Genomic DNA, 16,852 nt, shown 5'->3' with positions numbered 1-16,852 from the left:
TGGTGGCGTTGCAAAGCTCCAGCACTCTGCGGGCCAATAGAAAGCCGGGCGGCTTCCTATTGGCCCACGGGATGCGGGAGCTTTAAACCCCAGCTAGCTCAGTTGGGGTGGCTGGCGGCACCTACTACGGAGGTAAGTATCTCCGAAAGGTGGGGGGCCTCGGAGCTGAAATTAATGGGGTTCACCTCCAGAGACAACCTGCTTCAAATGTGCGTTTAAATTTTTTATTTTTAATTCCCCGGTTCTTCCCCCCTCACCCCTAATATTCCCCCCTCACCCCTAATATTCCCCCCTCACCCCTAATATTCCCCCCTCACCCCTAATATTCCCCCCTCAAATCTAATATTCCCCCCTCACCCCTAATATTCCCCCCTCACCCCTAATATTCCCCCCTCACCCCTAATATTCCCCCCTCACCCCTAATATTCCACTCTTTCCTTCTTCCATCTTATCTCCTCTATCCACTTTGTAATCACACCAGAGACTACAGTTTAGTAGATCAATAACACGTCTGGAAGGGAATTATATGAAAACAACCGATGGATCTGGCAATACTCAATTCATATATTGATTCTATGTCTTAAATGTGAACATTGTTGTTATACCAATATTTCCTGTACCTGTTGTATCGGTTTCACTATGATTTTCCCTTGGTAGAGTATAATTTATGTATGTCTCAAATGAAAAACCTGTAATAAAAAGGATTGAAACAAAAAAAAAAAGTGTTTGGATTGCGCCTTTAAATCTTATTTGCGGGTTTAGTTAGGGGTATTGTGTGCGTTACAATCTAATCGGGGAACCCTGTTGTCTTTTTTTCTTGTTCCAGCGCTGAAGAGTCCGGCAGCATTCCACGAGCAGAGACGGAGCTTAGAGAGGGCAAGGGTAAGATCAGATCAGGCTGCACACCGCTGCAGCCAGTCCCAGTGCTGTATTCTGAGGGGTGCGGGCATGCTTTACTACCAGTGTGCAAAGGGAGAACCTGAGGTCAACCTCTTGCAAACTATTCAACAATCTAATTGGCTTCCTTAAACTGTCACCCAGATGTAACCCCTTAACCATGTCACTGCCATTCGTACACTTTGCCCCTAGGAGGGACTGACCCCTTAACCATGTCACTACCATTAGTACACTTTGCCCCTAGGAGGGACTGACCCCTTAACCATGTCACTGCCATTAGTACACTTTGCCCCTAGGAGGGACTGACCCCTTAACCAAGTCACTGCCATTAGTACACTTTGCCCCTAGGAGGGACTGACCCCTTAACCATGTCACTGCCATTAGTACACTTTGCTCCTAGGAGGGACTGATCCCTTAACCATGTCACTGCTATTTATTACACTGTGTGGTCCTAGATGGGACTGACCCCTTAACCATGTCACTGCCATTAGTACACTTTGCCCCTAGAAGGGATTGCCCCGTTGAACCAAAACCTCCCTCCAAAATTCAGCCTTCCGAGTTCAAACATTCTTCACCTGTCCCGGGGTTCCGAAATCTCTGCTCCCAAACAAGGCCCCACAACAGCACAACTCCAGATACACCCAAAAAGGTGCAGCTCTCCCTCCTGTTTGGTACACCCAGTCATTTAATAGTAGAGCCATCTCTGTGCCTTTTTTGCTCCTTTAATCCCTTTCGGTCGCTGCCCCTACTTCTGGGGCTCCCTTTACCTTGGCATCTTCCAAGCTCCCACCTTATCGAAGCATTTCTACAGCTTCCAATCAAGACTGCAGCTCTGTCCGGACCACTGGCACGGACTGGGCAGTGATATCTCATTCCCAATGACCTCTCCTGTCCCAGTATCGTATTATAACTCCCTGTATTCCAGTACATCTCCCCACCCAAATACTTTAACAACAAAAATACTTCTTGTCTCTTGTGTTCAACGTTTTTTGTTAAACGCAAACGACTATGGAACGATGTACCTGGTGAGCGCTTGGTGAATGCAAATATATTCCCACGTGCGTAGATACAGGTCTTTTTCTTGCGACGGCCTCCTGTGCTTGTATGCTCGGCCTCTTCTGAACTGGTACCATTTTGCTTATTCTGCAGGAGCCTTCCCAGCCTTATAAATAAGACACACTATACCAGTGGTGGCCAACTCCAGTCCTCAAGGGCCACCGACAGGTTAGGTTTTGAGGATATCTCTGCTTCAGCTCACTGATTGAGCCACCTGTGCTGAAGCAAGGATTTCCCTAATACCTGGCCTGATAGTGGCTCATGAGGACTGGAGTTGGCCTCTCCTGATCAATACATTATAACACCAAGGGGCTACACTCCTATCCCGGGGCATATTATTAGGGCACTCTAAACAAACATCGCTTTAGACTTAATGGATCACGGGAAGGAGATGTTTGGAGCGCTTTATACACTTCCCTGGATCTGAATGTTCTTTTCGTATTTCCTGCATGATTAGTTGGTTACGTACAGGAAAACCTCACTTAAAACAACCCGGCGATTACCTTGTAGGCTGTGACTCCGTGCTGGGCTAGACCTTTTATTCATTTTTTTTTCTTGCTTTTTTCAACATATAAAATCTGAAGAAAAAAACCGTCTAGTCAGAACATATTTCTATACACTCCTCATCGCCCACTGGCTGCACTCCTGACACCTTTATCCAAACACCCAGATATGGTCCCATGAGCAAATGTTTGAGTCCAGAGTCCTGAATGGCCCACAGAGCGTGTTTTTACCTGGATCCCGAGTTGTGAAGCAGATGTTTATCTGAATTGAGAATTCTTTCTAGATCTATGAGCATTTGCCTGAATCCAGAGTCCTCTTAGGAACTATCAGCCCAAATTAACCTGAATCCATATAGCCCCCTCTAGGTCTTTACTTCCGGATATATATCCAGAGATTCTTTCTAGATCTATGTGCATATATACATACCTGGATTCAGAGTCCTCTTGGGATCTATGAGCAGTTATTTTGCTGAATTCAGAGGGCGCCATACAAGATTATTTTCTGAAATCCATGGTCCATTCAGTGCCATGACCTGATCACATGGCGGCCACCATGCGGGTTCTCTGGCTTACCCCTCCCGTCTCTTGTCTTCTAGACGGAGGACTACTTGAAGCGCAAGATCAGATCTCGGCCTGACCGCTCGGAGCTAGTGAGGATGCACATACTGGAAGGTAAAGGGAACTGTCCACGTTAATGTGTGCCTGTTTGTGGGTGTTAGAAGATGTGTGTGTGGGACGGGGGGGTATTATTACTCATGGAGTGCCTGTCGCTTTGATTTATAGGACATACTTTACAGTATTTTGGCAGCAGCACCCTTCATTGTCCGTGTGTCCGACATACATATGCACACATATTTGAAACAAGAGGTCCCCCGGAGCTGAACAGTATCACTCTGAGCTACAACAAACACCACGTTCCTGAGAAACGTTACTTTGAAATTCCATTACAAACCTTTTTGTACAGGAGAAGCAATATGGCCACTGGTATCCGCCTCAGTCTGACGGCCAATATAAAGCTGTGACATCATCGTATGATGATATTGCAGCTTCTGATTGGTTGCCATCTTTGTTTCTCCTTGCAAGTTCTGTCAACATGTAAAAAAATATATATATTGGCAATCCAGGGACCCGGAGCTTGGAGTGCCGCTCTTCAGCTCGGGGGGCTCACCTGGTTCATGAAAGGTAAGGTAGATCCAGTTTTGGGGGCAGGGTTACTAATTCTGCAATACACGTTTCAAACATACATGATGTAGCATAGGCCTGTGGATCTTTTACATATGAAGCACTGTGGACATGTGACTGTAGTTTCCCAAGACGAGGGAGAGCCACTGGTTAAAATGGTGATTGCACAATTAAGGTGTGATCTTTAGGAGAAGGGTTCATGTACCACTGTGTGCAGGCATCTCCCTGACCTCCCCCCACTGTGTGCAGGCATCTCCCTGACCTCCCCCCACTGTGTGCAGGCATCTCCCTGACCTCCCCCACTGTGTGCAGGCATCTCCCTGACCTCCCCCCACTGTGTGCAGACATCTCCCTGACCTCCCCCACTGTGTGCAGGCATCTCCCTGACCTCCCCCCACTGTGTGCAGACATCTCCCTGACCTCCCCCACTGTGTGCAGGCATCTCTCTGACCTCCCCCCACTGTGTGCAGGCATCTCCCTGACCTCCCCCACTGTGTGCAGGCATCTCCCTGACCTCCCCCCACTGTGTGCAGGCATCTCCCTGACCTCCCCCACTGTGTGCAGGCATCTCCCTGACCTCCCCCACTATGTGCAGGCATCTCCCTAACCTCCCCCCACTGTGTGCAGTCATCTCCCTGACCTCCCCCACTGTGTGCAGGCATCTCCCTGACCTCCCCCACTGTGTGCAGACATCTCCCTGACCTCCCCCACTGTGTGCAGACATCTCCCTGACCTCCCCCACTGTGTGCAGACATCTCCCTGACCTCCCCCACTGTGTGCAGACATCTCCCTGACCTCCCCCACTGTGTGCAGACATCTCCCTGACCTCCCCCACTGTGTGCAGGCATCTCCCTGACCTCCCCCACTTTGTGCAGACATCTCCCTGACCTCCCCCACTGTGTGCAGGCATCTCCCTGACCTCCCCCACTGTGTGCAGGCATCTCCCTGACGACCCCACTGTGTGCAGACATCTCCCTGACCTCCCCCACTGTGTGCAGGCATCTCCCTGACCTCCCCCACTGTGTGCAGGCATCTCCCTAACCTCCCCCCACTGTGTGCAGGCATCTCCCTGACCTCCCCCCACTGTGTGCAGGCATCTCCCTGACCTCCCCCACTGTGTGCAGGCATCTCCCTGACCTCCCCCCACTGTGTGCAGGCATCTCCCTGACCTCCCCCACTGTGTGCAGGCATCTCCCTGACCTCCCCCACTGTGTGCAGGCATCTCCCTGACCTCCCCCACTGTGTGCAGGCATCTCCCTGACCTCCCCCCACTGTGTGCAGGCATCTCCCTGACCTCCCCCACTGTGTGCAGGCATCTCCCTGACCTCCCCCCACTGTGTGCAGACATCTCCCTGACGACCCCACTGTGTGCAGACATCTCCCTGACCTCCCCCACTGTGTGCAGACATCTCCCTGACCTCCCCCACTGTGTGCAGGCATCTCCCTGACCTCCCCCCACTGTGTGCAGGCATCTCCCTAACCTCCCCCCACTGTGTGCAGACATCTCCCTGACCTCCCCCACTGTGTGCAGGCATCTCCCTAACCTCCCCCACTGTGTGCAGGCATCTCCCTAACCTCCCCCACTGTGTGCAGGCATCTCCCTGACCTCCCCCACTGTGTGCAGGCATCTCCCTAACCTCCCCCACTGTGTGCAGGCATCTCTCTGACCTCCCCCCACCGTGTGCAGGCATCTCCCTGACCTCCCCCACTGTGTGCAGGCATCTCCCTGACCTCCCCCAACTGTGTGCTGGCATCTCCCTGACCTCCCCCACTGTGTGCAGGCATCTCCCTGACCTCCCCCCACTGTGTGCAGGCATCTCCCTGACCTCCCCCACTGTGTGCAGGCATCTCCCTGACCTCCCCCCACTGTGTGCAGGCATCTCCCTGACCTCCCCCACTGTGTGCAGGCATCTCCCTGACCTCCCCCCACTGTGTGCAGGCATCTCCCTAACCTCCCCCACTATGTGCAGGCATCTCTCTGACCTCCCCCACTGTGTGCAGGCATCTCCCTGACCTCCCCCCACTGTGTGCAGACATCTCCCTGACCTCCCCCACTGTGTGCAGACATCTCCCTGACCTCCCCCACTGTGTGCAGGCATCTCCCTGACCTCCCCCCACTGTGTGCAGGCATCTCCCTGACCTCCCCCCACTGTGTGCAGGCATCTCCCTGACCTCCCCCACTGTGTGCAGACATCTCCCTGACCTCCCCCACTGTGTGCAGACATCTCCCTGACCTCCCCCACTGTGTGCAGACATCTCCCTGACCTCCCCCACTGTGTGCAGACATCTCCCTGACCTCCCCCACTGTGTGCAGACATCTCCCTGACATCCCCCACTGTGTGCAGACATCTCCCTGACCTCCCCCCACTGTGTGCAGACATCTCCCTGACCTCCCCCCACTGTGTGCAGACATCTCCCTAACCTCCCCCCACTGTGTGCAGACATCTCCCTAACCTCCCCCACTGTGTGCAGGCATCTCCCTGACCTCCCCCACTGTGTGCAGGCATCTCCCTGACCTCCCCCACTGTGTGCAGGCATCTCCCTGACCTCCCCCACTGTGTGCAGGCATCTCCCTGACCTCCCCCCACTGTGTGCAGGCATCTCCCTGACCTCCCCCCACTGTGTGCAGGCATCTCCCTGACCTCCCCCACCGTGTGCAGACATCTCCCTGACCTCCCCCACTGTGTGCAGGCATCTCCCTGACCTCCCCCCACTGTGTGCAGGCATCTCCCTGACGACCCCACTGTGTGCAGACATCTCCCTGACCTCCCCCCTCTGTGTGCAGACATCTCCCTGACCTCCCCCACTGTGTGCAGGCATCTCCCTGACCGACCCCACTGTGTGCAGGCATCTCCCTGACCGACCCCACTGTGTGCAGGCATCTCCCTGACCTCCCCCCACTGTGTGCAGGCATCTCCCTGACCTCCCCCACCGTGTGCAGACATCTCCCTGACCTCCCCCACTGTGTGCAGGCATCTCCCTGACCTCCCCCCACTGTGTGCAGGCATCTCCCTGACGACCCCACTGTGTGCAGACATCTCCCTGACCTCCCCCCTCTGTGTGCAGACATCTCCCTGACCTCCCCCACTGTGTGCAGGCATCTCCCTGACCGACCCCACTGTGTGCAGGCATCTCCCTGACCGACCCCACTGTGTGCAGGCATCTCCCTGACCTCCCCCACTGTGTGCAGGCATCTCCCTGACCTCCCCCACTGTGTGCAGGCATCTCCCTGACCTCCCCCCACTGTGTGCAGGCATCTCCCTGACCTCCCCCACTGTGTGCAGGCATCTCCCTGACCTCCCCCCACTGTGTGCAGGCATCTCCCTGACCTCCCCCCACTGTGTGCAGGCATCTCCCTGACCTCCCCCACTGTGTGCAGGCATCTCCCTGACCTCCCCCACTGTGTGCAGGCATCTCCCTGACCTCCCCCCACTGTGTGCAGGCATCTCCCTGACCTCCCCCACTGTGTGCAGGCATCTCCCTGACCTCCCCCCACTGTGTGCAGACATCTCCCTGACCTCCCCCCACTGTGTGCAGACATCTCCCTGACCTCCCCCCACTGTGTGCAGACATCTCCCTGACCTCCCCCCACTGTGTGCAGACATCTCCCTGACCTCCCCCCACTGTGTGCAGACATCTCCCTGACCTCCCCCACTGTGTGCAGACATCTCCCTGACCTCCCCCACTGTGTGCAGACATCTCCCTGGCCTCCCCCACTGTGTGCAGACATCTCCCTGACCTCCCCCACTGTGTGCAGACATCTCCCTGACCTCCCCCACTGTGTGCAGGCATCTCCCTGCTCCCTCCCCCCCCCCAATGTGTGCATCTCCCTGACCGTTCCCATTGCTTGCAGAGACCATAGCTGAGCCTTCACTGCAGGCAAAGCAGCTGAAGCTGAAGAGAGCGCGTTTGGCCGATGACCTGAATGAGAAGATCTCTCAGCGGCCGGGCCCCATGGAGCTGGTGGAGAAGAACATCATTCCTGTGGAGACCATCCTGAAGGAGGTCATCATTGGTGAGCAAACCAGGGAGGGAGAACTGACCAATCGCAGATCTTGCTGTCCGCTGGGTCACAACAGTTGTGCTACGGAGAGGCTGCCATTTCTTAGCTCTTCCTGTGGCTGGTCTAGTGGTGACATCACCTCTGAACTATTGCATTGAGTTTATGCTTAAAGCTGCGGTTCATATCCACGACCTCCAATGAAAACGAACATGCCGTAGAAAGCAACGTTCTTGTACCTCATGTAGTGAGCTCCATATAATTATTGGGTCCAAACCTTAATTAAACCCACTAATGCCCAAAGCCTTCGAAATTGCCCGCAGTAAAATCCCCACCACGGGGCGGACTGTCCTTATTGCTATGGATTACAGAGCAGTGGGACAGACTGGAACACACCACGGAGGGTCACCATGCGGTGGGATGTCCTCTCCAGACCATGTAATACCCGGCACTGATCTCCCTCTGTCTCCGTGTCACAGATGTGGATTATGCAAAGGACAGTTCTTCCTTTGATGAAGACAGCAGCGATGCGCTATCTCCTGAGCAGCCGGCCAGCCAGGAGTCTCTGGGATCTGTCCCATCACCGGCAGACTCCAGGACTAGTGAGGTCCTCCATGCACCTCTGCTGTCCCCAAATCAGGTATGCAACAGGAAGGGGGGAGCTGGGGGGTTACACATGTCTCTTCCTGCTGCTGTAACCTTCTTACTAAAAGGTGTCGTTTTAGTGCAGGGGTGGGCAGCTCCGGTCCTGAAGGGTGACCTGAAGGGTGACCGCAGGAGTTGTCCGCCCCTGATATAGAGGAAAGGTTTGACATGGTGGATTACGCTTGTTTAATGACCGGTATACTACATGTTGCTAGGTGTGAGACTGCACCTATTGAAGTCTGATTCCTTTTCTCTTACCTTCGTGCCTGGTGTCCTTATCCGTGGGCTACGTCTGTATCTCCCCCGCCCTTGTACTGCCAATGTTTGCATATGAGTGGACTCCCAAGTTTGCTTTGCCTGACTTATTAACTACGTTTAGCGCTCTGAATCTGGCAGGTGCCAGGGCTGCATTATCTCAAGGTGCAAACTTCCACCTGCAGTGCTGCACCCTTAGCACACAAACACGGCTCCTCCCTGTCTAACGTTTCCAGACTGACACGCAACACGCTCCACCGGGGAGCCCTTTCACACACAAATACACAGTGCGTTATACCCAGTGCCTGTCACATGTACACACCTACTCACCTACACCCCAATTAGTTTGTCGTGCACATGGTATACCCCACCCAATGGCTGTCACAAGGGCACGTTGCATCACATTGCACTTCCCGTCCCCTGTTTTCTGCTGTGAATCGGTTGTGTTCTTTACAGTCCTCATCAGAGTCCTGGGGGGCCGTGTACCCCACCCAACGCAGGTCACTAATGCACAGGCACACCGTGAGCCTGACACACATACACACACATCACTAGCAATGAACCCAGCCAACGACATGTCAGCAATACACATAGATCATGTACCTACTGTATACTACTGCCTGGATCGCCGGTCAGTGCCTGTCACACCTACCCGCCGCACATATACACCAGTGTGCCCGGCAAATGAGCTGCCACATGCACACACATTGTACTGCACCTAGTAACATATACACTGTGCACCCTGACACACACATCGCATACTATGCAATGTGCCTACTTCCTGTCTCACACACACACACTGCACCACACCTACTTCCTTTCACAATAACACACATCCTGTCTGTTGCACACTTAACATGGCTTTTACAATTACAATTTCGCACACGCACTACCTCTCACAATTACAGTACACACCAATCCTATTTGGTATATGTCACACTATCAACAGTTAAACATAAAGCTTCTGTCTAACACACACACACACACTTTCTCGTACATTTGCACCCATAGCATACAGTGTCTCACACATGCCGATGACAATAACACAAAGCATGCGGCTTTAGTGTATGTCACACACAACTGCTGTCCTCTTTCAATCTCGCACACGGCACTGTCTGTAACACACAACTACTGCAATACCTGCCTCTGTTACACACGTAGCATAGTGCACACCTACCTACTGCCTCTCACAGCTAGACACACACCGCTTGTAACACGCACACATCTACCGCCAGTGTCTCTCCCTCCACCCCAGTGTCTCTCCCTCCCCCCCAGTGTCTCTCCCTCCCCCCAGTGTCTCTCCCTCCCCCAGTGTCTCTCCCTCCCCCCCAGTGTCTCTCCCTCCCCCCCAGTGTCTCTCCCTCCCCCCCAGTGTCTCTCCCTCCCCCCCAGTGTCTCTCCCTCCCCCCCAGTGTGTCTCTCCCTCCCCCCAGTGTGTCTCTCCCTCCCCCCCAGTGTCTCTCCCTCCCCCCCAGTGTGTCTCTCCCTCCCCCCCAGTGTGTCTCTCCCTCCCCCCCAGTGTGTCTCTCCCTCCCCCCCAGTGTGTCTCTCCCTCCCCCCAGTGTGTCTCTCCCTCCCCCCCAGTGTGTCTCTCCCTCCCCCCCAGTGTGTCTCTCCCCCCCAGTGTGTCTCTCCCCCCCAGTGTGTCTCTCCCCCCCAGTGTGTCTCTCCCTCCCCCCCAGTGTGTCTCTCCCTCCCCCCCAGTGTGTCTCTCCCTCCCCCCCAGTGTGTCTCTCCCTCCCCCCCAGTGTGTCTCTCCCTCCCCCCCAGTGTGTCTCTCCCTCCCCCCCAGTGTGTCTCTCCCTCCCCCCCAGTGTGTCTCTCCCTCCCCCCCAGTGTGTCTCTCCCTCCCCCCCAGTGTCTCTCTCCCTCCCCCCCCAGTGTGTCTCTCCCTCCCCCCCCCAGTGTCTCTCTCCCTCCCCCCCAGTGTGTCTCTCCCTCCCCCCCCAGTGTCTCTCTCCCTCCCCCCCAGTGTCTCTCTCCCTCCCCCCCAGTGTCTCTCTCCCTCCCCCCCAGTGTCTCTCTCCCTCCCCCCCAGTGTCTCTCTCCCTCCCCCCCAGTGTCTCTCTCCCTCCCCCCCAGTGTCTCTCTCCCTCCCCCCCAGTGTCTCTCTCCCCCCCCCCCAGTGTGTCTCTCTCCCTCCCCCCAGTGTCTCTCTCTCCCTCCCCCCCAGTGTCTCTCTCCCTCCCCCCCAGTGTCTCTCTCCCTCCCCCCCAGTGTCTCTCTCCCTCCCCCCCAGTGTCTCTCTCCCTCCCCCCCAGTGTGTCTCTCTCCCTCCCCCCCAGTGTGTCTCTCTCCCTCCCCCCCAGTGTGTCTCTCTCCCTCCCCCCCAGTGTGTCTCTCTCCCTCCCCCCCAGTGTGTCTCTCTCCCTCCCCCCCAGTGTCTCTCTCTCCCCCCCCCCAGTGTCTCTCTCTCCCCCCCCCCAGTGTCTCTCTCCCCCCCCCCCCCCCCAGTGTCTCTCTCTCCCTCCCCCCCCGTGTCTCTCTCTCCCTCCCCCCCCAGTGTCTCTCTCTCCCTCCCCCCCAGTGTCTCTCTCTCCCTCCCCCCAGTGTGTCTCTCTCCCTCCCCCCAGTGTGTCTCTCCCTCCCCCCAGTGTGTCTCTCTCCCTCCCCCCCAGTGTGTCTCTCCTTCCCCCCCAGTGTCTCTCTCTCCCTCCCCCCCAGTGTCACTCTCTCACTCACTCCCCCCAGTGTGTCACTTCCTCCCCCCAGTGTCTCTCCCTTCCGTCCAGTGTCTCTCACCTTCCAGTGTCTATCTCTCCCCCTCTCCCAATATCTCTCACCCCATGTCAGTTTCACCCCCATCCCCATGTCTATTTCACCTTCCCCCACTGTCTCTCTTTCACCTTCCCCCCTCATGTCTCTCACCTTCCCTCCTCGTGCCTCTTTCACCTTCCCTCCCCATGTCTCTTTCACCTTCCCTCCCCATGTCTCTTTCACCTTCCCTCCCCATGTCTCTTTCACCCCCTCCCCATGTCTCTTTCACCCCCTCTGCCCATGTCTCCATGTCTCTTTTTCATCCCCCCCACTCTCCATGTCTCTTTTTCATCCCCCCCATCCTGTCTTTCACCCCTCTCCCACCTCTCCATGTCTTTCACCCCAATCCCACCTCTCCATGTCTCTTTCACCCCCCTCCCACCTCTCCATGTCTCTTTCACCCCCCTCCCACCTCTCCATGTCTCTTTCACCCCCTCCCCATGACAAACACACACACACTCAATCTCTCACTTTATCACAGCTGCATGCAGCAAGGTGCTGCTGCATGAGCTGTGCAGCAAAGCGACACCTAATGGCTGAAGGAGAGATTGCAGCTACAGACTGCTTTCTCTCTTCTCCTGGCAAAATCGGCCGAGGGGGGAGGGGGGGCCTCCGTGAGCGGAACCGCTGGGACTGCTGGACTAGGGTGTCACGGGCCCGCAGAGGGACTAGAGCCTATAGGGGATCACTATATAATGGACATAAAAACGTATAATGGGGCTTGCGGTCACGCATACAAACACTGGCAAAAGTAACCTAAGACGAGAAAGTAACATCTTTTTCCATTACCACATTTTTCTCAACGAGCCCTTGTGAATCTCCCCCAGAACATTGGGGTGACACAGGACACGGATTGAGAACCACTGGCCTTACTGGGCTGCTCACTGGGAAAACGACCTGTTAAATGGGCTGCTAACTGGGGAAACTGGGGTGCTGAGGAGTAACATAGTAGCAGATTGTTAGGAGAGGGGGGGAAAAGCCGTCCGTGGAGTTAAACCTGTTACACTGTATTTGGGAGCAATACGCATATTTATTGTTCGATTTGATCCAGAGGAAGACAAAACAGAAACCCTATGATACATTTGCCAATATTATCAGGGGGGGGATTCCATCCTGGCTCCAGTAACGACCGCTTTCTCCCCGGATCAGTACCCTTCTTGCATTTAGTTTTAGAGGAAACAGAATTTACCATCACTGTTCTAAATGAAAACAAAGGACCATTTTCAACCTTTTTGTTTGTAATGTCCTCACCCACTTTGTTTTGTCGCATATAACCCTTTGCTGCCTTTGGTTCACCTCGGTGTTAAATGCGACATAACCCGCTTCTTGCTGTTGTTTTATTCTAACGTGGGAGGCTGCACTTTTCCGGTCCGTGACCAGCGTCCGTCTCTCCCACCCGCAGGTACTTTCTTGGGTGCAGCTCGGCGTCGAACGCGCGGAGGTGCCCCCGAAACCGGAGCGTTCACCAGCACCCGCTCTAAGCATCAGCAACGGCCTCGCTGCCCCCATCCCCAAACCCCTCCCGACTCTCGTTAAGGTGAGGAGCGGTCTCGGCGGAGAAGGTCCGGTCTGATCTGGGGTCCAGTTCCACTGGTCTATATTGTGTACTTGACTACCTTCTTTACATCATGGAGGTGTTTAGAACGTCCCCTTCTTCTGGGAACTTCAACTATGTTCTGAGATCCTTTCGTTTACCCTCATAAAAATATTAAATAAAGTAAGTAATCCAGATAGAGCAGGGTAACTATATTAAAGGAGTAGTTCCTAATCAAGCTTTTGTTTTTTTGTTTTTACCCACTTTTTTTATTAGCCAAACTCAACCGCTTTGGGCCCTGTCCCAGTACCCAAGATACTGACCTGTGATGTTACAGGCTTTAAATCTCCTTCAGGGGAAACAAAATGGCTGCCGAATCTCTGGCCAGTAGGCAGCGGAAACTTTGGCGATTTGTGGCTTCCTGTTGGATGGCCATGTCAATCCTATTTAAAACCCAGTAACTTCAGCAGTAAATATCTCAGGAACTTGGGGTGTCATCAGAGCTGAAAATAGTGCGTTTCAGTTAAGGGGGGACCCCCAATTCCAATCCTGTAAAAAATAAAAATAGCGGTTGGTAACAGTAAATTGCTCATGTTTTAAATAACGGTGACATAAAGAAAAATAGTCAAATATTTTGAGTTTCTCAATTGAGTGTCAAAACAAGATCAGTCGTGTGATGGAGAGGTTTCACTAATCGTCTGTCTGCCTGCCTGTGAGTGTGTCTGCCTGTGAGTGTGTCTGCCTGTGAGTGTGTGTGTCTGCCTGTGAGAGTGTGTGTCTGCCTGTGAGAGTGTGTGTCTGCCTGTGAGAGTGTGTCTGCCTGTGAGAGTGTGTGTCTGCCTGTGAGAGTGTGTGTCTGCCTGTGAGAGTGTGTGTCTGCCTGTGAGAGTGTGTGTCTGCCTGTGAGAGTGTGTGTCTGCCTGTGAGAGTGTGTGTCTGCCTGTGAGAGTGTGTGTCTGCCTGTGAGAGTGTGTGTCTGCCTGTGAGTGTGTCTGCCTGTTTGATATATAGTTGTAAGCTAGGAAGGATTTCTCCCATCGAGGAGAGTGTAGCCTGCACTAGAATGCACTGCATTCATACACTGCAGGAGAATGCACTGCATTCATACACTGCAGGAGAATGCACTGCATTCATACACTGCAGGAGAATGCACTGCATTCATACACTGCAGGAGAATGCACTGCATTCATACACTGCAGGAGAATGCACTGCATTCATTCACTGCAGGAGAATGCACTGCATTCATACACTGCAGGAGAATGCACTGCATTCATACACTGCAGGAGAATGCACTGCATTCATACACTGCAGGAGAATGCACTGCATTCATACACTGCAGGAGAATGCACTGCATTCATACACTGCAGGAGAATGCACTGCATTCATACACTGCAGGAGAATGCACTGCATTCATACACGTGCCTTTGACAAAGTGCCTGTCGGCACGAAACGCATCAGAGCTTTCTCCTCGATGTACCCGCAGTTGCTGTATGGTTTGCAGACGCCAATAAATGTTTTTAAGTGACCCGGCGGGACCAGCTTTTCCTTGGCACGTGTATGAATGCAGAGCACGGCTAGCACTCTCCTCCATGGGAGAAATCCTGCTTTGCTGTTGCCTCTGAAGCTGTCGCACGCCTACCCAGGAAAGAACCAGCGAGTACAATTATATATCTACGTTCTTCTACTCGCATGTTGTGATCCAGCTCCAGGGGCTTACTTACCAATCAGTTGGGGGTCTGGTTGATCTAGAACCCGGTCTTCTCAGACATCCCCACATTCACTGTTGGTTATGGAACCTTACATAGGAGCATAATGGGATCCAGAGAATTATATTCCGGGTGAATTTAGACTGGATTTGCTACATTCTGTATATTTATTGATGTATTTATCTATACAAGTATGCATATGATACAGTGCCTATTCACATGCTTTTGAGCTCTGTTTTTGGGAGGTTCCTTTCCTCCATCCTCTATAGTTGTAAGCTAAATGATCACGTGCGTTGAGGACACAAGGGCCATCTTCCTAGCCGTCTCCCCCTGTCTGTCTCCAGCACAGCCAGCCGAAATCCTCCAGTGAGAAGTCTCAGCGCAGCAAGAAAGCCAAGGAGTCCCGGCCCAAGGTGAAGAAACTCAAATACCACCAGTACATCCCCCCCGACCAGAAGCAGAAGGGGACGCCTTCCATGGACTCCTCCTACGCCAAGATCCTGCAGCAGCAGCAGCTCTTCCTACAGCTGCAGATCCTCAACCAACAGCAGCATCAACATTACAACTACCAGACAATCCTCCCAGCTCCCCCAAAGTAAGTGTGCGCACTGCACCCCATGTCCCACTGAACCAATCCCAGCTCCCCCAAAGTAAGTGTGCGCACTGCACCCCATGTCCCACTGAACCAATCCCAGCTCCCCCAAAGTAAGTGTGCGCACTGCACCCCATGTCCCACTGAACCAATCCCAGCTCCCCCCCCCCCCCCAAACCTATTAGGATAGGTTAGAACAGTACCCAGCACCCCCAAACATATTCTTACAGTACCCAGCACCCCCAAACATATTCTTACAGTACCCAGCACCCCCAAACATATTCTTACAGTACCCAGCACCCCCAAACATATTCTTACAGTACCCAGCAACCCCAAACATATTCTTACAGTACCCAGCACCCCCAAACATATTCTTACAGTACCCAGCACCACCAAACATATTCTTACAGTACCCAGCACCCCCAAACATATTCTTACAGTACCCAGCAACCCCAAACATATTCTTACAGTACCCAGCACCCCCAAACATATTCTTACAGTACCCAGCAATCCCAAACATATTCTTACAGTACCCAGCACCCCCAAACATATTCTTACAGTACCCAGCAACCCCAAACATATTCTTACAGTACCCAGCAACCCCAAACATATTCTTACAGTACCCAGCACCCCCAAACATATTCTTACAGTACCCAGCACCCCCAAACATATTCTTACAGTACCCAGCACCCCCAAACATATTCTTACAGTACCCAGCAACCCCAAACATATTCTTACGGTACCCAGCAACCCCAAACATATTCTTACGGTACCCAGCACCCGCAAACATATTCTTACGGTACCCAGCACCCCCAAACATATTCTTACGGTACCCAGCACCCCAAACATATTCTTACGGTACCCAGCAACCCCAAACATATTCTTACGGTACCCAGCACCCCCAAACATATTCTTACAGTACCCAGCAACCCCAAACATATTCTTACAGTACCCAGCAACCCCAAACATATTCTTACGGTACCCAGCACCCCCAAACATATTCTTACGGTACCCAGCACCCCCAAACATATTCTTACGGTACCCAGCACCCCCAAACATATTCTTACGGTACCCAGCACCCCCAAACATATTCTTACGGTACCCAGCACCCCCAAACATGTTCTTACGGTACCCAGCACCCCCAAACATGTTCTTACGGTACCCAGCATCCCCAAACATGTTCCTACGGTACCCAGCACCCCCAAACATGTTCTTACGGTACCCAGCACCCCCAAACATGTTCTTACGGTACCCAGCACCCCCAAACATGTTCTTACGGTACCCAGCACCCCCAAACATATTCTTACGGTACCCAGCACCCCCAAACATATCTTACGGTACCCAGCACCCCCAAACATGTTCTTACGGTACCCAGCACCCCCAAACATGTTCTTACGGTACCCAGCACCCCCAAACATGTTCTTACGGTACCCAGCACCCCCAAACATGTTCTTACGGTACCCAGCACCCCCAAACATGTTCTTACGGTACCCAGCACCCCCAAACATGCTCTTACGGTACCCAGCACCCCCAAACATGCTCTTACGGTACCCAGCACCCCCAAACATATTCTTACGGTACCCAGCACCCCCAAACATGCTCTTACGGTACCCAGCACCCCCAAACATATTCTTACGGTACCCAGCACCCCCAAACATGTTCTTACAGAACCCAGCACCCCCAAACATGTTCTTACAGTACCCAGCACCCCCAAACATGTTCTTA

At 53.5% G+C, this 16,852-nt stretch overlaps 1 protein-coding gene across 1 annotated transcript in view; it reads left to right on the top strand.

The window, feature by feature from the left end:
• The window catches only part of MRTFA (myocardin related transcription factor A), a 105,616-nt gene that overhangs the window by 64,987 nt on the left and 23,777 nt on the right, over positions 1–16,852 (top strand). The window contains 6 exon segments of the mRNA XM_075573886.1: positions 827–882; positions 3,053–3,128; positions 7,492–7,653; positions 8,118–8,278; positions 12,698–12,832; positions 14,880–15,130. Coding sequence (XP_075430001.1) covers positions 827–882; positions 3,053–3,128; positions 7,492–7,653; positions 8,118–8,278; positions 12,698–12,832; positions 14,880–15,130 — 841 coding nt within the window.

Source organism: Ascaphus truei, chromosome 17, assembly GCF_040206685.1.
Source record: "Ascaphus truei isolate aAscTru1 chromosome 17, aAscTru1.hap1, whole genome shotgun sequence".
Classification (NCBI taxonomy): Eukaryota; Metazoa; Chordata; class Amphibia; order Anura; family Ascaphidae; genus Ascaphus; species Ascaphus truei.
This window is presented reverse-complemented; position numbering and strand designations above follow the sequence as displayed.